This window comes from Centrocercus urophasianus, unplaced genomic scaffold, assembly GCF_019232065.1.
Source record: "Centrocercus urophasianus isolate 14NV4802_14NV808 unplaced genomic scaffold, USGS_Curo_1.0 seq_15, whole genome shotgun sequence".
NCBI classification, from domain to species: Eukaryota; Metazoa; Chordata; class Aves; order Galliformes; family Phasianidae; genus Centrocercus; species Centrocercus urophasianus.
This window is the reverse complement of record NW_024884697.1, coordinates 45,684,819-45,706,518: the sequence shown is the minus strand read 5'-3', so window position 1 is coordinate 45,706,518 and position 21,700 is coordinate 45,684,819. Positions and strand designations below refer to the sequence as shown.

The 21,700-nt window shown below is 36.5% G+C and overlaps 1 protein-coding gene across 10 annotated transcripts in view; it reads right to left on the bottom strand.

Moving 5' to 3' along the window:
- Positions 1-21,700, bottom strand: part of CNOT4 (CCR4-NOT transcription complex subunit 4) — a 68,621-nt gene that overhangs the window by 14,554 nt on the left and 32,367 nt on the right. For 5 of the 10 annotated variants that reach the window (XM_042815536.1, XM_042815533.1, XM_042815541.1 and 2 more), the window contains exons 3-11: positions 17,876-18,073; positions 15,678-15,764; positions 15,073-15,174; positions 14,164-14,289; positions 11,050-11,183; positions 7,427-7,582; positions 4,788-4,845; positions 4,264-4,513; positions 2,151-2,648 (exon numbers count right to left, since the gene is read on the bottom strand). In XM_042815536.1, coding sequence (XP_042671470.1) covers positions 2,151-2,648; positions 4,264-4,513; positions 4,788-4,845; positions 7,427-7,582; positions 11,050-11,183; positions 14,164-14,289; positions 15,073-15,174; positions 15,678-15,764; positions 17,876-18,073 — 1,609 coding nt within the window. The remainder of the gene's footprint in view (positions 1-2,150; positions 2,649-4,263; positions 4,514-4,787; positions 4,846-7,426; positions 7,583-11,049; positions 11,184-14,163; positions 14,290-15,072; positions 15,175-15,677; positions 15,765-17,875; positions 18,074-21,700) is intronic. The other 5 variants (XM_042815538.1, XM_042815542.1, XM_042815539.1 and 2 more) reach the window with 3 other exon arrangements.

Sequence of the window (21,700 nt, the reverse complement as noted above, 5' to 3'; positions counted from 1 at the left end):
AGGGAAACTAGGGAAATCCTACAATTACATACCTCCTGCTGATAGATTAAAAGCAAGCGTAAGGAACTGGTATTATTCTTTCAAAAAAGGATTTGTTGAGAGGCTTGTACACTAAATACAGATTTGAAGCTAAAATTCATAAATTGGAAACTATCAAGTCAGCATATCAAAACATGGGCACCTCCTGATTTTCAAATTACTTGCATTTCTGAAGCAGTTAGAATCACTGCAGGAAATCCAGTGTACTACATGCTATACAAATAACACAAGCACCAACTATCAAGCAACACCAGATTGACTTGAGACTTCTGACAACATGAAAAAAAAGCAGTAAATCTGTGTTTGCACAGACTTTTTCCAAGTTACATAGAATTAACATGCAGATTGGCTGAGAAGCATTTGCACAGCAGCAACTGGTGCTAACTATAAACTAGGCAACGGTGTTAACAAAAGCCTAAAACCAATACAAAAGAACTTTCCATAGAGACTACAGCAGATGTTTGTTTTCCATTCTTAGCACTGTAACTGCCAAAGATAGAGAGATCAATTGGATCTAATTTTGTTGCACACAAAAAAAGATACACTGAAGTATCATTTCTGTTGCCTAAAAACACACAGGGAAATCACATGAAATGGGCTGCATGTAGCAAACAGGAACACAACTGGTTCCCACAAAGAAATCCACTTTCCAACTGCTAAAATGAATTAAAATAATGCAATTTAAAGAACACTTTTTGCAAACTTAGAAATAACCTGTACTGAAACAGATCGTTTTTCAACACTGAACGCTTTTCCACACCCTCCTACTCCACAAGACAGTAGTGTTACCAACCCTGTGATTAGCAAGTTTTAGAACTTTGAGATGAAGTCAAAACTTTGGCTTGTAACATTATTCCAAGTTCTTTATAGTTTACAGAGAACCAATCTGCACTCCTAGAAACACTACTTTTTAACAATATGGAAAAAAAACCCCAACTCCCCCCATTTCAATGCAACCAATAACAGTATTTTTTGTTTAAAACCTTTGTCACTGCCAGCATAAAGACTTTTGAACTACTTGCATTTGTCCTCTGGACTAAATGATTATATTACAAATCAGCTGAATGATCCTGTACCGTAGCTTCAACAAGCCTCCAGAGAGTACAAAGAACAGAGAAACACAGCCAGAAACAGCACTTACATCAGAGCATCAAAACCAAGTAACTTCTTCTACATCACTATCACCCAGTACAGCTGATAGTTCTCAAAATCCAACAACAACAAAAACCCACATCATCAACATCTCAAGCAACAGTTTTCCCTACCTCAAGGCTATAAAGAGCTTACAGAGTTTCTACTTGTAGTTTATTATGAAACTAACATTTTTTTTCCCTACTAGGATAAGAGAACTTGTGTGGGTCAAGGTACGTAGTAACTGTGGAAGCAGTTTTAAAAGTTCACTTCTGGAATTTGACCAGAACAATGACTGCTCCTTAGCTGTAATGCTTACTGTAAGAGCCTGTCAATTCACTCAGAACAGCCTGGAATAGTGTGACTATGCATTTATTTATTCCAACATCAGGGCCCTCACAATCAGGACGAATCATCTTACACACATTGCAAGCATCCAATCAGTGAAAGATTATCACAACATTAAGGCCATCTGCAGCACAGGAATGAACAGCACTGAGTGTTTTATTATGCAGTCACCTGGTTGTGCATAAGAGGGAACAACCCCAGCCAAGACATCAGGCACTAATTATCATTACAATATTTTTCAGTTTTAGGAACTCTGATCAGCACCTGCATGTCAACATGAAAGTCGCAATGCACTTTCAGGGCCTACTTATTCATCTTAAGAAAAGCCCAGTCTGGCAAAACTGAAGAACCAAAATACCAATCTGCTTAGGCATAAAATTAAACGGGCACAGAATACTCCACCTTCCTTATAAAGCTCAATGTTACAAGGCTAAACATCCACTTTAAAAAAAAGCACATGGAAAGGGCATATTTAAAATGATGTTCTCCCTCTCTTCATAAGCCTAGTATAGCAGTTAAGAGATAAAGTTCTACCACTTGTAGCTGGCTATTTCTTTTTCCTGTCCTGACTCAGAGCTCTAAGCTGAAAGCATGAAATAAAATCACATTCACGGCTGTCCTGATTCACCTACCTGATATAGGGATCCCTCCCAGACCTGTGCTGTGTTGTGGTTGGAGATTCAAGTCCAAGAAATTACTATTTGAGGTGGGATTTGCTGTGTGGTTCAAGTGCATGATGCTATTGCGTGGAAAGGCCATCCAAGGATAGCGAGCTGCTTGGCCTGGAAAACTGAAGGAGTTGTAAACTGCTCGATGTTGTTGAAACTGTGGGAACCTCTGTGGCATGACTGGAAAGGTGCTACTGAGAGAGTTGGCATTTGCGGGTGCAGCAGGATGCAGAAATCCAGAGCCTGGCCCTTTGGCAGCTGTAGTGTGTGGGGAAGGGTTCTGAAGAGATGTGGGCGAGAGGGAAGGTTGGTCTTGAACTGACAGTTCCTTCTCAATCAGGTCTGCTAAGGCTTTGCGGGTGACGTCAAAGGGGTCAAACCCTAAGTCGTCCTCTTGCTGTTTGGAGGAACCAAACCCAAAAGCCGCTTGCCAGTCTGTGGAGGAAGATACTGGTATAGTTTCTGTTGGAGAGGAATAAGATTTAGAACAAGGATTAGTAAGTACTTGCCCATAGAAAAATCTCAGCCTTAGCATGTTTTACTGTTGCGCGTTTATCCCTCACGTAATATTTGTTTGTAAATTGCTCAAAGACAGTATTCATCAGGAACTCCATTTTCAGACAAAAGACAAATTTCTGCTTTAGTTGAAGCTGCAGAAGTAGAAAGCAGTGGTTTTACTGCAGAATTCCTTCAACTGCATAAAAGCTACTGTCAAGTAAGTATTTTTCAGGAAAAGCAGAGTAGAAAGAGACCAATGAACATTATAATGTTATATAATGTTATACTTAACATCCAGTTACTGGATGGATGTGTAACCAGAGTTTAAAGTTGCTCAATATTTTGTTTAAAGTATTAATGCTGTGCAAGAAACTAGGTGGGAGGACGTAGGGTGGAAGGGGGTATTCTCACAGACACTTCTGAGTAGCGGTTAAAAAAGAAAAAAAATGGCTACTACTATTGAAACAACAAGCCAAAGTCCTGAGTGTGCACCTGGATTAAACAAAGGAAATAAGGCACTGTGTTACAAGACACCATTAAATATTCTTAAGCAGCATTGCAGAGTCTTCTCTGTATTTTCAATTGGCACTTATCCCCTTATACTGCTTAAGTTTTTTAGTTCAGGTTTAGAGCATGCCATTTCAATTTTCAGAACAGTTCTCCTTGAAACTGCACTGAAGAAAGCAAAGTTCAAGGAGGCAGCATCACTTACATTAACTCCCTCTGCTGGTAGGGAACCTAGACTGCTGCTTAAGCCTAGTGTCCTCTCAAAAAGAATATTATAACTCAATTTCTAGAAAAAAAAAAAGACAAACTCCCTGCCCTTCACATTTTTACTGTAATAGCAATAATATATTTTTAATAATTATGGAAAAAAAAGTCTGCTACTTGGAAGTTGTCTCCCACTGCTACTTAATCTTCACACTATTGCGTGTATAGCATATTAACAGCATGTTATTTTCCTGATAATATTATTTAAAAATATTTCCCAGAAGGGAGAGAAACATTAAAAGATTAGCCATTAAGCTACCAGATATAAAAGTATCATTACATTCTATTTATTATCATTCTTATTTTATTTAATTTTCTACCACAGCTCAGGTTTCTAATTCGAGAACTTTAAAATACTGTTATCCATTCCCAAGACTGTACCAATACACCTAATACATCTAAAAAGACGTTTCACTCAAGTGAAGTGGTATTTTGTGCCTTCCAGTTACTGCCTTTAATGGTACTTTTATCTTCTCTGAATATATATAATCTCACTTCAGAAATATTCATCTTCAGATAACTACGCAGGATACGTAAGAAAATTTGGAATTCTGCTGCACAGAAGTAGGCAAATGGCTAAGAAAAACAAAGCAAGTGCTCAGTTTACTTAGCCATGCAGTTGGAAAACTTGAAAAGTTTCTTTCAGAAGAAAATTTATGTCAATGCATCTGTACAGTAGTGAAACCATGAAAAACATTTGTGAATCAGAGACAGTGATATAAAATATACCCCAGAGTTTAGTTTCAGACATCAGTTGCAAAAGCAAGCAATACACAGCAATGTAAGCTGGGTGCAGAGCTGTGCCTACCTGATGTGAAGAGGCTCTGTGGTTCTGGTGCTGTAGGCCAGTCATTTGAAGTCTGTGGAGAGCTGGGGAATGGAGGAAGCCCACTGGGGATGGGGTTAGGGTGCCGGAAGTTGTCAGAGAAGAGCGACTGTGATTCTGTTACAGCTCCTTCAAAAGGAGACCGCGCACTGTGGTTAGATGAACTGATGGGTATGGCTGGATTGGGTTTTGTTAAACCAGGCGGCGGTGAAGGTGTGTCACTATTTGTTATCTACAGGCAAAGGACAAAGAGAGACAATTAGGTCATGAGAGTTTATGCATATTCCTCACTAGCAGTTGAAAATTCTCTTCAAAACTTCCAGCTGCTTTTAGTTTAGTTATATCATTCAGTATGATTTTTAACATTAAGCCAACTTAGCAGTAGCACATTTTAGTTTTATTTAAAGTTACACTATACTTCAGAAAGTATTTGCCTCTCATAATATAAGCTGCACCAAACCAAACAAACTCAATTCATGTGTTCACAGGATTTATCTTTGTCTTACCTGCTGGGAGCTGTCACCATTTCCTATACTGAGGGAATCTGAAGGTTTGTCGATAGGGCTGCAGAAGTGGGAAGGGAAAGAGTCAGTAAGTTACTTAAGTATTTAATGTGAATATCAACGTTTGATTTTGTAGTGATAGAAAAGCTTTGAAGTAAACCAAAATTAAACTGGATGAGTTAAGAAGGAAAAAAGTCAACTCTTTGAGACTTTAATTGTAAACATTCCAACTATTTGCCATATAACATTCCTTCCCATGACTCTCCACTCTGCTTGTGGAGTACCCTGTTACGGGACAAAAGAAAAGTTATAAATGCCTTCAGAGTAACTCTGCCACTCCAAAAACAAACAAACAAAAAAACTTATGTTCTATAGCAGCATTCCATTTGTGATCAGTTCCATCTCTTTTATTACTGGAGTAAAACTCGGGAACAGATTTGTTTTCTCAATTCTGAAGTTGTCAGTTCCCATATAAATCCTAAATAAATCTAGGGAAAGAAAAGATTAAATTAACTACCTAATCCTGGTGTTAAGAAAAGCTTCGAGGCTGACGGGAAGCTTGGTCTAATAAAAATTAGTTCCAAGGTGAGAAAATTGATTTTTGAGATGACAGAAAGCAAAAAATGCAGGAAAATATAACAAAAATTGTCAATAAATGAGAAGAGAAGGTACAGCAGAAAGCCACCTCAGAATGCTATTTACTAAGAATTAACATGACTCAGCTAAAATGGCACACCTTGGGATTCAAGATTTGACAGGCACTTGTGAACAGCCTTAATTATACTAAATACCACAATAATGAAATGGTGAAAGTTTAAGTTAAGCTCTAAGGCAGAGATTTTCATCTGAAAAATATTTTATCTGCTCTTAAAAGAATACACACAAGCATCTGACTGCATAGCCCCAAACACTAGTCCTACAGACAGTGACCAGAGGTAAGATTCTTATGAACGTGACAAATTATGGGTGTAACCTGTTACTGCAAAGTAAATATAAATATATGTCATTTTAACTGGGTGCAGACTTCAGATTCTAGCTACACTTTGTTTTCAAACACTCCTTGCTGTTGAAAAGCATAACACTGCATAAAGCCACAAAGCAAAGTCCAAAATTCAAGGATTTGCTCCTCCACTCATATCTGTTCACCCCCTCCAAGACTAACTAGTCTAAAGTCAGATTTAATTCTTCTCTATTCTAGAGAAATTGTATAAAAGCTACTCATCAATGAAAACAATTTGGGAGCAAAAGAATGCTGAATTGGCATCTCAAAGGTAACAGAAGGTCAAGTATTTACAATCACAAAAGAAAAATCAGAGGAATATTTGCAATTAAGTATTACTCCAGTAAAGACTTACTGGGGTACTTGGTGGTTGAAAACTATTTTAAAAAGTTCTTCTACTTCGAATAAACTCCCTTATTTTATTAATTTCTGCATACCTACAGCACAGAAATTTGCTGTAGACTTCATTAATCAAATAAAGTTGATTGCAGAGCTCACGTGCCTGGTATGTTTTCTCAAAGCCTTTGATAGGAACTCACAAAATTACAGCTCAGAGCTATGCAACAGGCAACTGTTAATAGCAATAAAGATGCAGAAAGACAATGATCATTATGCTTGAACCTGCTTAAGAAGGCTTTAATTTTAAGACATGCTTCCAGACCCCAAGAATGAGCATGATTCATTACTGACTGGTCATAATATTTTACTCATATGTAGTACATGCTTTCCAGAAATGGTGAGGAAGAAGTTTCATGTTAATACTGAGACGCAACCACAGGATCTGCCCACACCTCAGCTGAATTGGTATTACATCTAAGAAGTATCACTTACAGCAGCACTCAGTATCACATCAATACCGGCTTAAAATGAAGATCAGCTGCCTAATCAACAGCACTACTTCTTGAAATATTTAGTATTTACCTTGTTATTTTCCCATTCAACCTCTGAATGGGCCCAATTTGGTACAGTAAAACACTGGAACAGTATGATTTTAAGTGCAAGCAATGCTTGCAATGGGAGAAAACAATTCTATGCAAGGGAGGCACCAAAATTGGGCAAAAAAAGTACTGGTCAAGAATGAAGAAGTTATTGCAGGACGATGAATTACTTGCTTTGTATACAGAAGCCCCAGTTGAATGTGCTGTCTTACTGTTCCTGTTACTGATCAAAAAATCATGGAGTCATTACTCTACAGTAGTGTTTTTGGAACACATTACAGTGAAGAGATGACAAATAGTCATCCCTAATATTTAAGTTTCCTTCTCTTGAAGGTTTTTCTAGTGTTAAGTCTCCTGATGTACAGCAACTGACATGTTATATTTGTGGAATGGTTTTGTACAGAATTGAAGGGTTCGGTTTTGGCTGGGACCATGCACAGCTGCAGGCAGCTTTACAAGCTGTTGATGCCCTAATTATGCAGCTCACCTCAGCCCATACCTGTACCGTCACTAGTAATGCGAGGGTTTTCCTGCAGAGTCTGCCAATCAGCCATTTTGACACGGGCTAAGCCAAGCTTGGCTTTCTGTGTCCTGATCAGGATTTGAATCCAGTTCTCCAACCACAGAGACTGGAGAATAATTCCCTCCACACCAATCAGTGAGAGAGAACAAGCTATCTGAAGTATAAAAGGCAGCACAATTACCCGAAATCTGAGTCTGCACCATCTGGAGTCATGTGTTCTGGGTCTGTGCCATTTTCTAATATAGGAGGCGTTTTCCTGTGTTCCATTGTTAAGCCGTTGGCTGATTTACTTGAACTCTGTAATGATGGCCAGGCATCTTTGTTATTACTGTTGGGTCTGGAAAAAGGCAAGAGTTAAAAAAAAAAAAAAAAAAAAAAAAAAAAAAAAAGAATAAGAAAAAAAAAAAAAAGAAGAGTTCAAGTTATGAAGAAAGTGTTTTAAAAATTGTAAGCACTGAGGAAATGAATCCTTGCACCAGATAAACCACAAAAGCAGATTTATCTGGATATTAGAATTTAAATGGTGATGATTAAAAAAAAAAAAAATCAAGGGGTAGAGATGGGAAAAAGAAAACTGGGCAGAACCCTCAGTTTTCTTCACTGAATAGATAACTGCACTGCCAACGCTGGAGTCTGAACATGTTCATTCAGGAAGAAAAAAAAAAAAAGTCCACTGACAGTTTCAAGTACCCAGACCTATGTATACCTCATTTGGAGTTACTGGCTTAATCCCATAAGTATTTTAAGTCATTTAAATCATTAACTAAACCATTTTTAAGAAAAAAAACCTTCTACATCCCAGGATCTATCAAGCCTGGCTCAGATTAAGTTTGTGTTTTATTCCTGCACAAGAGTCCACAGCATTACTAATGGACCATGAGACCAGTCAGATGAACATTTTTCATTCAAGTTACTGCTCATTTCCCCTCCAGTTTAAAGCTATAATTACTCCTCAAACAAAGACCCATTAAATTCCATTTCAGAGAGCACATTCAATCTGAAAATTTCAGAAGACTCAAAGCCAAAAGTATCACTGAAAATAGTTATATTTTATACAAATTAAAGTACTCTGGAATATTATCTATAACCAAATGCATTTGAGTACACTGTCATCCAAAAAAAAAAAAACTATAATAATCCAAAGTCTCAATATGAGAGGTTTATCTTTACCTTCTCCACTTTTCTTCCCATTAGCTTCAGCTTTTCATTTGTTTCAATTATGATGCTACTTTAAGTGTTCAAGTGCTGTAGTTCAACTGCTGTTTTTGTAACTAAAAAGCCCTTAAAAAAATGTATTTTCTGGTAAATATGTTTCTTCTGCTGCCCCATTTATTAATGTTCTTAATACTGGGTCCAACACCTACTCTACATATCTGGATCAACTTAAGTTGACAGTCATAATCTGGAGATTCCCATAGCTGTTCATAGCTGTTTCATTCAGTTAGGATTGGTATTACTAGCTAACCTCAAATGCCTATTAGTATTTAATGATTTGCTACTCCACTTGTACCCCTTCTCACATACCTATCCAACATGCATGCAGATGAGACTCATAACCAATTTACATATCTCATCCTTGTTTTATACACATTTGAAAGAGAGTTAGCAAGTTGATCAGATACTGAGCAGTGAAGACAACCTATACGTCCTTATAGTAATTTAATATTGTCTCAAAATGACCCGCTCACAAAGGTAAGTCATAAATCTAGATACAAGCAGACTAAATTATTAATAGACTTCAAATACACTATGTTCGCTACAATATAAAGTCACCTCCATACTGCAATTTGAAAATGTCACAATAAAAATCAGTTTTGCAACCAAAATGAAAAGTTAACAGCCTTATGTGGCATTTTGTACGTGTTCTTATTGTTGTTTTTTCTTTTATGTTCAAAACCATATGCTTCCAAAAGTCTTCTCCAGAAGACCAGTAAGTGCCTAACAAGTGTTTTTTCCTCTTCCAGCAAATGAAAACGTTTGTTTCAGTTCTTAGGGGAAAAGTCAGTTGGAAAAAAAAATTTCAGAGTAGGAACTTTGAAATAAGAACAGAATTTTGAAAAAGCATTTCTGCAGAGTTTAAGAAATGCTGTCTTCCCTATTATTGTTTATTTATAAACATCCATCTACTATTCAGAAGCCAACTACTGTTTTCTTCCAAAGTTAAAGAAATCGGCATGCCAGAAACACGACTGACACAAAGTTGTCAGAAGCTCTGATAAACTGGCAGATCATATTAGTGAATCAAAACAAAGAAGAACATGACTAGGTACAAAGTTGTAAAATTGTAAAGAACATTTACCAGCTCACAAGCTAAATATTGTACTGATAAGACAGGACTTTAAGAAAATAGTTAAAAATCCCAGCTGCAAGAAGAAACATACTTTGCAACCCACAAGATGGTACCTAGTCATTAGGAAAGATCAGATTCTGTGTGATGATGCTGTTCAGTTGAAAAGAGAAACAACTCCAGATTACTTGTTCCCTTTAGAGAAACATGCCATTTTTTCCTCAGAAGTGCTAAAAATTTTAGCACTGGTCATGCTCCAATTCATACTTGCTACCCAAAGGCTTAAGCTTGCTGCTGTTTAAGATGGAGCATTCTCTCATATCTCGTACCACTATCTTCATTTGTCTTCCTTGGATCTAATAAGGTGTCAAATAATTATTATTTTATGTTCAAAGTCTGAACTAATCAACACACAAGCAATGCAGGAAGCAGTACGTTTGCTTTCTTTGCTATACTGTTCCTTTCAAGTCAGTACTGAACCAGTGCACAAGAAACAAAAAGATGTAACAAGTCCTTGAGAAAAGATCAAATTGGAAGCCTGACCACTTGCAGTCAAAGAGTGCATGACACTTCCTGTAGTGGATTAAGAAGATAATTGCAGCTGGTATGCCAACTCTCAGAATTGTATTCTGTGGACTGAAGCTCCACTAACATCATTTTAGATACAGTGCTTCCTTTCTTGCTTAAATTGTTCTGCAGTGACTTTACCAGCAGCAAACCATCTGAAAATTCAGTGGATAAATTGGTCCACAACACAAAACACGATCAAGGCCAAAGTGCGCATGAAGCACAATTTAAGTTTTACATTTCACCCTACCAGTGTCACTATAAGAATCCTAGTATGAGAATCCTACAAAAAGGAGCAGAGGAATTTATTAATAGCTTCTATCTTAAATATAAGGTTTGAGCAGATAAAAAACAGGAGGACTGACCACCTTAGACTTTCATTCACGTTTGTATGACTGTGCTCATATCAATAGAAATCTTTTCATAACTTCATGAATAAAAACCTACTGCAACAGAACAAAACAAAATAGCAATAAGTGCTATTTTCTGATTAAAACTGTGAAAATAATTCTTGTGAATTTCCAGATTCCAAGATTATTTTACTTAAAAGAAGAATTGCAGAGTCATGCTACAAAGACAAAATAAGAAAAGTATATCAAGACACTAGGCTGTCTGTTGTACAACGAGACTGCATCCATATATCAAACACTTTACCAAGAATGTTAACATCTGTTACTTAATTACTACAATATATATTTATGAAAATATGAAATGAAAGATCTTTAAGAATAAGAAAGCATCACTTGGAAATACTGCATACTTGGTAGAAGTGAGTATTAGAACAAAGCATTGCACAGCCCTCTAACTTCAGAGAGAGGAATGTTACCTAAATTTTTCACACAATGCACACTGAAAAGAGCAGGCTACTTAAGGAATGCAAGAGGAACAAGAATGTCTTCTGTGGAGTAACCAGTAACAAAACATTGCCAAGTAGCAGCATCAGTACTTACGCATCGTACCTCTGCAGTGCTGTCACTTTGTTCTTGTTCTTGTCAACTGTACCCGTAGATAACTGAAGAAAGTTGGGGTTTAGTTTGTATAGTTCTTGCAGTAGTTTCTGTTCATATTCTTGGTGCTTACCCGCCTGCAAGGAAAGAGGAACTTGCAATGAACAGACACTAATTTCACATATTTATATACATCCCAAAACTTAGTAATTGAGCTGTACCAGCTTAAGAGGTCACCCTGACAGACTGAAAAGGTTTTTCTTAACCTCAGCACTGATGTGACGCCAGCAAATCTAAAGCTTGCCTAGAAATAACTCAGACAAATTTAGCCAGTTTATATATATTATATATACATATATATATTTTTGCTTCCAATGCAGAAAAATAGTTGCAATTTGTTAAAACTCAGTCTTCCATTCTAATAACAAGCTTCACTATATAAACTCAACATCATAAATATCTTAATATCAAAGATAAGCATACAGTCTACATTCTACATATTGACTATACCATCTTTTCAGAAAATGGACTGAACAAAATCAAAGCTTGTTTCCAGTCAGAAGTTCCCCTACATAAGTCATTCCATATAGGCTTAATAAAACACCACTGAGGTGATACAAATGTTACCTAACATGTGACAAGGAGCATGTTCTGACCAGTAATTGAAAAGTCATTCCTTCTAGTAATTGAAGAATTTAATTATTTTAACTGAAATGATTGAGAACATTTTCTTGCTTTCAGAAATTGAGGACTGACCCCATGTCAGAATGCTAAGCCTGGCAAGTAAGAGTATTTTTCAGTCTAGCTTATCTATAATATTGTGCTAAAATACTTAAATACTATTTGCAAGTTAAGTATTTTAATAATTTGAATCAATATGCAAAACTGAACAGTGAATAGCTTTTATCTACAGATTTCAGATATTAAGAGATGTCCTTCTGCAAGAGAGTAAGTGTCAAGATTAAGACCTTCTGAATCTTAAGTCTCAAAACAAGAGTTACCCATGGAATCCTCAAAAAAGGATTTGAAGGCTCTTGAACTACATTTACAATTAAAAAAAAAAAAAAAATCAACACTTGCACATTACTTAATCCATTCCCTTTATAAAGGTTTTGTTGGGATAGGAATGGAAGTCAGAGTACTGGCAATATGGACATCATCCTAGAGGAACACTATAGCTTACAAGAATGCTATTCCTTTTTCTCTGCCTGCAAAAGTTAAGCAGGGAAATTTACATTTTAAACAAGATTCAAAACAACAAAAATCCCACACACAAAAACTAACAAAACAGTAAGAAAAATCCACATGCTAAATAGCTAATTTTAACTTGTCTTTATGGGTGCTATTAGAAAGGCAATTCCATTCCCCATTTCAATTAAATCCTCCAAATCAGTCAAATATTACTTAATATCTTAACGTTTTTGGTACTTTATTTGATTCTCCATTACAGATTGACTTTGAACGGACACACTTGGGGAAAGTTCATCTAAAACTACACTTACATAGTGTTGGCCTCTGAACTGGCCTTTAAAACCCAGAGGTAATGAAATCACTGTCAGTAGATCTGAAATCTCTAGCTCATTATGCGCTCATAATCTGTGCTAGATCTGTGCTAGGCGTCATAAGGAAAGATTCTGATAGAGGATCACAACATTTAGCTTTGCAGCCTTTACATCATTGAACATAATGCATCCAGTCACTGCATCTCAACTATGCTCTTCAACTATACAGAGAGTATAGAGAAGAACAATAAAGATTACCACTGCAAGGGAGAAACTGCTTTACCAATGTTTAGGTGACCAGAAAATCTGCAGTTTGGGGAGAAGGCTGAGAGAGGTAGAAACCAAGTTCTAGAACACCACAAAAACAATGTATAATGTAACAATGCATTTAGCTTGTAGCAATTACCACAATGCTACAACTAGGGGACAAATGACAAAACTGACTAGGAATCAGTTTAACACTAACAAAAAGTATAGTGAAATTTTGGGGCAAAGGGCTGTGGACATGCTGGTATGAGCAGGTTCAAAACAGATTAAGTAAATTCACAACTGACAGCTCTATAAGAATCTAAAGAGCCTGTACACATCTGAGTGCATGTTCCTGTCTGTTAACAGATCTAAGTGGTGGTAGAAATTTAGAAAAATTAACAGAGGAAGTTGCCTGGTTTGCAAGTTCTAGAAGTTTAGTTCTTATTCCTAATCACCTGAAAAGATATATACAGCAAGAACTATTCATCTTAACAAGCAGGATATATTTTCTTGAATTAAAAATAAAGCTTAAATTCTCAGAAATAATTACTATTTTTTTTTAAATGTTTAATAGATATTCTTCCTTATTTTCTGCCTTAAATCAGTGTAGCACACAACATCCACCTGTACACTAACGGCTAACACTGGGAGCGTGGATCATCTGCTTCATGTACACACCATATGTAAAAACTACAACATGCATGCATACCTAAGGTTGAGTTTAAAGTCTGTATCATAGCTCACACAGAGGGACAAACTCAAAAGATTTCAAAACATACCACCATTGAGAAATTAAGGCTATCCATTTACTTGCTTCTCTGCTCTAGATGATAAGCATTCCTCTGTCAATGTTGCCATAAAAAAACCACACTTATTCTATTTTAGTTACCTTCAATGTTGTATGTGCAAATGGCTTTTATACCCTTTGCAGGCTAACAGATGTAACACAATCCAGGTAGCACAGTCACATCACAACACAATAGTGAAGCCGTGATAACTGACCAAACACACAAAACCTATGCACGTGTATTAACCTCTTTCACAGAAACTTAAAATAACATTACTTAACACTGACATGAAGAAAGAGCAAGTAGTAAACTCCATGTTATCTGAATTATTAAGGGTTTATCTCAACCTTTTTCTCTCACTAATACTAAGTGAACTCAGCATTTCAAGGTAGCATGCAACACAGAATATAACTATACACTACCAATAACTAATTGGTAAAGCATCTAAATATCATTTCTAACTCAAAACTCAATTCTATAGCATTCTGCAGAACACTATATTCTACAAAAATTGGACTAAATTAAATGCAAGAAAATACATGTGCCACATTTCACGCATTTCCTTTCAATATACTTACCTGCATTTCTTCTTTTGTGAAACTGGCTGCTTCATCTCCTAGCTCGTGTAGATACATACAGTCTGGCTTTGGACACTGCATATTTTTTAGAAAATAACTGCAGTATTTTGTTGTACCTAGTGATGCCTTAAAGAGAAATCATTAGATAAATTAAGTACCAGAAGTTGAGGATACCATTAACAGCAGAAGAAAAAAACACCTGTATTTACAAAGTTTCCTTTCACAATTTCAACACACTGAATGTTTGATGCAGATAAACTAAGAAATCCATCTGCAAGAAATTCACGTGCTCAAGCACTAGGCTGTTAGAATGTACTTCCATTTTCCTCTAAATAAATCTCAAAATAACAGTCTCAGTAAATATCTGCATTCATAAGAAGTTAAACCGAGGAAGTAATTAGGAGTTTGCATTGTGTTCAACTGGTTAATATTTTATAACAGGATCAGGAAATGAAAGTTAACCAAACATTTTCTGTAGACACTAGTTTGGCCAAGTTACCCTCTATATCCATTTGCACAGATACCTAGAGGAAAAAAAATCTTACACTTCCACAGAGCTTTTGAGAGGCTTTTCTTTTTTTTCAGTCTACTTAAAATCATGTGATATCACAGCATGGATTTTAACATGACTGTGCACAGACCTTCACATTCCCACTGATTCTACGTGCAATATAAAGCTAGTAAGTTCAGTAGGAAAAAAATAAATGCAAGTCTAGTTAAAGAAACAAAGAGTTTTTAAGAAAATACGAAGCAACAAAGACAAACAAGAATGGCCTTGATGACACACTAAGCTTTACACAGATAACTTTGTTCAAGAATGCAAGCACATCCATACAAATAACGTTTTACAGGACGTGATTATTTTAATGTACTAGCAAATAATACATGAAAATGTAGAAATATCACCACCTTAAGTGTTCTGCCGTCTACCACCACATTATTGACACACTGTATGGCTCTGAGAGCATCTTCTGACCGGATGTAGGTTACATATGCACTGGCACTTGGACCCTAGAAAGAAAACAGGTCACGTTTTTTTCTTCCTTGTCAAACAGACCTGAGCATTAAATGGATCTTGCAACAGCTCACTACAAAAACTGGTATATTCAAGGCCATAGGTTTTTGAAAATAAAAGTGACAAAAACAGGGGAACACATAGAAATTTAGATGAGATGCATAAATAATAAACAGAATAAACATCAAAACACTTCTTAAAGGTACAAAAATACTTAGCAGAAGTGGTGTTTTGACCCCCAAATGCAGAATAGCGAATGAATGTGTTTCTGCTGCTTTGAAGATTTTCATCCTATCTACCAATTTTTAATCTTTCTAATTATTCTGCATCTTGCAACTGAACTGTCAGACTGTTTACACAGTAACTTACTCTATAATATTGTATTTTTTCCTTTTATTATTTAAGCTACCACCTAGTCAGAAATAAATCTCTACATTCACTCTGCACAAACGTATTTTCTCCAGAGGAATACAAATGACAAGAGTCTCTACAAACTCACCTGTGAGCCTGCATATGATGTGCTGTTATTAATTACAACTTTATGTATTTTACCAAACTTCCCAAAATATTCTGGTCGTTTCAAAACCTACAAAAAGAAAAAGAAGTTGAAGTGCTATGCTACTTATCAACAATCTGCGTATCTGTGCACCCAGGAGCTGTAGAGATGTGCTTTTTGTTAAAGTGGAAAAGAGTAAGTAGATGGACTTCTGATTCCAATAAAAATCATAGCTATGGACAACACAAAGCACACTGTTACTAAAGTAAAGAACTTAAAAGGAAGGATATTATGTTTTATCTTCTGTTGTTCTTTTTTTTTTAATTTTTATTTTTTAATCTAGAGTATTCAAACCCTACTCTGGTGACGTGCATCTCGCTCTCCCATGCTTACCTATTTTACAATTTGAGGAAAAACTCAAAATAAAATTCATTTCAATCTTAAAATAATCACCTTGAATTTGCATTCAAATATATTAACTGCCAGGAACAAAATACTGAATTCTGACTCATTTGCTCTACTCCAAAAAGTAAATCAATTAAAATAGCCTTTTTGAAAAGTAGACTAAGTGTAGGAAGACAATATACAAGGGTTGCTCCAAAAGTAATGCCTCCTACTGTTTTTTGTGTTGGTCCACACTGTCAGAGGTATGACATGGCATGATGGTAGTGGTATGGCAGCACAGGTCAGACCTTCCCACCAACACGCTATTACATTTTATTGCTGTGCCACAGATGGCAGCAGAGAGGAGTCTGGCTGTAAGTGGTGACTATGTTAAAAACACTATTTTGTAGCGGAGATTTTTTTCTATCAATTAGTGTTATTTTACTCTTTGTATCTGTTGTAGTTTCCACAGAAATAAATAGGAAACTTTACTTTTGGAGCAACTTAAGTATGACATCTCCAAGGGGAAAGAAAAAATTCAGCAGAATCAACAGTGCACTGAAACAAATGACAGTATCATATCCCAGAAGGGGAAAAACCCTCCTGTCCTGCTCTTTGCTGCATTAGTTAAACAGTAACAAATCATGTGGGGATCCTACTCAAAACAGGAACATCTTTAGCATATTAAGTAACTTGTTACCTGTGTGCCAATGGAATTGGCAATACACTGTTAACAAAAGCCTCCTTCTCTACCCTGCGATGGTCGAAGCAACTACTCTAACCAAAGCTACTTAAGTAAATGCTATTTCTAATTCTAGACTATAGGCTGAAAGGAAGCAAGAACAACTTCTTCCCCCAACTCCACCTTTAGACATCCCTACAATACAGCTAAGCTGTCCTCATCCAAGAGCTTCACCTGATCTTCTACCCTCCCTTCTTAAAGCAGTATCAAGGCCTTCACGATCCAGCAGCATCATTCACACTGGGAAAATCCTACAGAACTACTGGGCAAGCAATACATTCAAAAAGAAAATCTCACTGGTCTCTTCTGACTGCTCCTCAGCAGTATGGTCTGTACCCTTTCCCAAAGACCCTACGCCTACTATTGGACACCACTACAAAGGAGACTCAGTCCTGAAAGAAGAATTTCTTGACACATCTTACATAAGATTACATTCTTGATAACACAAGGCAGAATGGCCATCACAGTTTTCATGGGAGTTGATTCACCTGTACTCCCATTATGATGATCTACAGACCTATCTTCAGAAGCACTAAATAGAAGCCATTCTCCCTTTCCAACTCACGTCTATTTGTATAAGAGTCGAAAATTTAAAGTAGATATATTTAATATGTTTTTTTTTTTAGCCTCTTCCTTTCAAGCTGGGTTTCTTTGAAAACATGTCACTAGGTGCTGCAACATTCAGTACATACCCATACATAATGCAATTTCCTTAAAAAAGTAAAGCATCCGTATTCTCAAAAGCAAAAGATACAAATTACTTGTGAATTTATTCTCACAGAACCGTTTGAACTCAAACATACCCTAAAAGATCATCTGGTCCCTGTTCATTGCAGGGGAGCTGGACATCTACAAATAGAGCAGGCTGTTCGAAGCCTGGTTAAGTCTGATCTTGAATATTCTGGAATAAGAAGCTCAGTAGTTGTCTTAAGCAGGCCTCAGTCAGCATCAAGAAGCCTTTTGAATGTTCTTTATTTTAGTATCCAATAGACACAGACGAGAGTGCACACAAAGGTGCCCCAGTAGTTTCTTGATAGCAAATTAAGAGCAAGATGTACAGATATGAAGTGCTTACCTCTGGGTCTGCTAGGCGCTGAGATAACCCTACCACGAAGACAAGATTCTTCTGTACAACCCGTACACTGGCCAAATGTTTGCGATTCTCTGATATCTTCTGTTTTCTTTCATTTTGTTTCTGTTTCTTTTCATTTTTTATCCTTTGCAGCTCTTCCTGGGAGAGTGGTTTGTACACTGCTGGATCTTCTGGATATGGCTAGATACAACAAATACAATTAAAAACAACCCATACAGAAGGACAACATACTTGAAAATCATTAATCCTGACATTCTGACACGTGCATTTCATTCCTCCATCAGACTGTTCTGATTGTTATGCCCAACCATGAAGGTAGCATATTAAGTAAATACTGCAAATTTTCAGAAAGTTTACCTATTTATTGGCATGATACTGATGTAAGCAAGAGCCACATTCTAAATGAGCTGCCTAGTCAATCTGGCAACATTAAAAGCAGCCGCAACATGACAGCCAACACATCCCATTAAGATTTCACTAACTCTGCACAGTAAGTAGAGTGAAAGTACTCTGCACATATAACTCGTATTTAGTTGTTTGATACATTCAAATCTGTATTAACAAACTTGAAGACTACATTTATACTTAAATTTCTTATCTTGTAATTTCAGTGACCCAAGACAACAGCAACACCACTACATGACTCAATCTTTACACGGTTACCTTCTCTGAGCAAAAAGACAGGTTTCAAAACAGTTAACTGCATACTGATTTTTGCCATGCTTATTCATCAGTTTGAAATTTGGACTTTGTCTTCCCTGGACAAAGGTGCATTTCAAACCTTAAGATTATAGTCTACAGACGACTTCTCAGACAGACACAACACTAGATTATAATTTCAAAGTTAACCACCAAAAAAGAGAAAGGTGCTTGATATTACCTAGAAAGATGTACCTAGAAATGCTGTATTCACGTAGAGTGTGCATCTATTGCTATAAAGGCAGTATTTTAGCCCAGTCATTTAGACTACAATGCACAGTCTTCTGTCCCAGACTACTACTCCAAGCAGTCCATGTTCCTTACTTGTCCCACTCTTTTCAAACTGAGAAGTTATATTTCATACTTGTACAAATGTACAAAGCAATGCTAAGGCACAGAAGCAGGTGTATAGAACAAACTTCAAAGTGTTTCTAACACTGAAGACGTAATCAAAAAAGAAGAGTAGTACAGGATGTGTGTTAAGGCAAAGATCTGAGGTAAAGAACTTAAGCAGAGCAGTATGCTAAGCCAAGCACTTAGCCTGCACTACAATAACCAAAGATGTCAATCTCCAACAAAAAAAATGTACTAACTTACCTAACTGCACTCTACTAATACTAGAATACAAAACACTGTCATACTAAATGACCTGAGTAAACCTACAGCAGCAAATGAAAAAAAGGTTTGGCTTAAACACATGTATTCTGATACTGAAAGAGCCACTCAGCAAATTCTTAGAACTGATAGTCTTCTGAGTACATCTCCAAACAAAACAAAGATCCACTTTCAAGTTTAGTAAGTCACAACTCTAGCATGTGAAGTACACTATACTTGAGACAACATCTGAAAACACACTGTGGCCAACTTCAGTAGATGGCATTGCAAGTTTAAACATCAAATTCTCTAGAACATATTTTTAGTATCACAAAGGAATTTAAATTTGTATATCTAGTATTAATCAGAAGTACACACTTCAGCATTTTGCATGAAAACATCATAAGGACTCACATTATCCTTTAAGAGCAATACTTAAGATTGTACTGCTCTTTAAAGTTACCCCACTCATAAGTAATGCCAAATACTTAATGCAGATTTCACTTACTGAACATTTAGTGATCATTTGACGGTGAGTAAAGACCTATCTTAGGAAGGCCACTTGAAACCAGCTAAAGTTGATGATTTTCTTGAGTTTTAACATTTACATAAAAAAATGTATAGATATAGAATAATCCTATAGCATGCTTCACTTAAAGAACTTCTCAAAGTCTCAGAATAAAGGAGATACTGGTTTGTCCTGGAGAAAAGAGTGCTCAAAGAGATATAATTCAGTTACAATGATCAAGCTCTGCTCAGGAATAGAAACAAGTGCACCGGTACAAGATGGAGTTCTGAAAATAAAATGGCTTGCCCAACAGTGAACAGGGTGGCATCATCTTGATAAATCAGATTTTTACAGATTAACTTCTTCCTCGAATCTCACACTAAACAAGGCAGGACTTACAAATATAATGCTGTCTGGTACTGTGCCTTCAGTAGCTTCTGTAAGACCCCCCCAAACACCCCCAAAAAAATACAGCAAATAGTGCCAGAGTTCACTGACTACTTTCTTGCCAGAGATAGTGGTATTACAAACGTATCTTCAAACGAGAAGCATGAAGACAGTACATCCCTTCTCTGTACAGCAAATTGTTACTGGAAGTCCTCAACACAGGTCTGCAAACCTCCTGCACGTCTCAAGCATATGCCTGAGGACAGCACCTGTCCATAATAAAAATAGTGCTTTGCATTTGTACGGGAGAGCACGCAAACTGCTGGAGACATGCAAATGAACAGCAGTGACTCCAAAATCAGAGAGTAGAAATGTCTTCTCAGCAGGAGAACGGAATCACCAGAATAAGGATTTCACTCATTTACAGTAACAGTAGTTTGCCACCACAGATAACCTGTTTGAGCAACAGATGATTAAAAGTTCTCACTAGACAGTGTAGCGATGTACTGTACACAAAATGTTTCATATGCATCCTTATCACTTCTGTGACATTTAATGCCTCTAAGGAACACAAACAGTTGGACATTTTGACTTGCAGGACCAGTAAATGAGTCTATGCACCTCTTGACTCAAGAGTGAATCAGAAACACAATTCTAAGTGATAGATGACATAAAATGTGCAGAATGATGAGAGTTGAGTAATTTTATGCATTTAAGGACAAGCAAGCATAGCACCACCAGCATCTGAGAAGATAATTCTAAAAATTTTAAGTCCCAACAATTCTGCAACTTTAAGTAATGGCATAAACTCAGTCTACAAACAGGAAAATAAATGATTTCATCTTCAGAGCGACTGCTTCTAAGAGTGAAGTTCATGAACTCAGGGGACATTTCAATTACAGACAGAATATAAACTGTAAATGCTGATGGGAAACGGCTCTGAAAGCCAAGCAAAGTGAACTGACAACTGACTGTGGGGGTAATCTCACAACATCATTTCACCTGACTTCTACTCTACCCAACTCTACTAAACCAAAGGAGGACCATAGGTCCCCACAAGCTCTCAGCCAGTAGAAGTGGCCATGTTACTAGATATGCCTAAAAAAAAAAAAAAAAAAAAAAAAAAAAACAACAACAAACCAACCTAAGTCAAGTACAATCTATTTCTGTTTTGCATGGCATAAGACAAGAGGCTAGATGTTCTTAACGGCTGAGCTGGTAGCTGTTTAACTTACTATCACCAATTCCTTAGATGGTCAAGAATTTGAGATCCAAACAAAGTAGCTACATCAAGGGTTATCAGCATTCATATACCTTCAGATACAGGACATTAAGATTTGCCAACATCACTGATTTACTACCTAAATTTGACATCCTTCTCTTGAGTTATACAAAAGCTCTTCAGCAAAATGATCTGGACAAGATCTGCCAAGATGGATAATGACTCAACTGTTTATACTATCTACAAGTTGCTAGTAGTTCTATAAGAACTTCAAAAGTTCAAATGTCTCTTCTGAGTTCTCATTTCTTTTAGCAGAGATGGCCCTTGATGAATTCTTAGTCTTCCTCACTAAGTTTGTCTTTTTTTTTTTTTTTTTTTTTTTTTTTTTTTTTTTTTT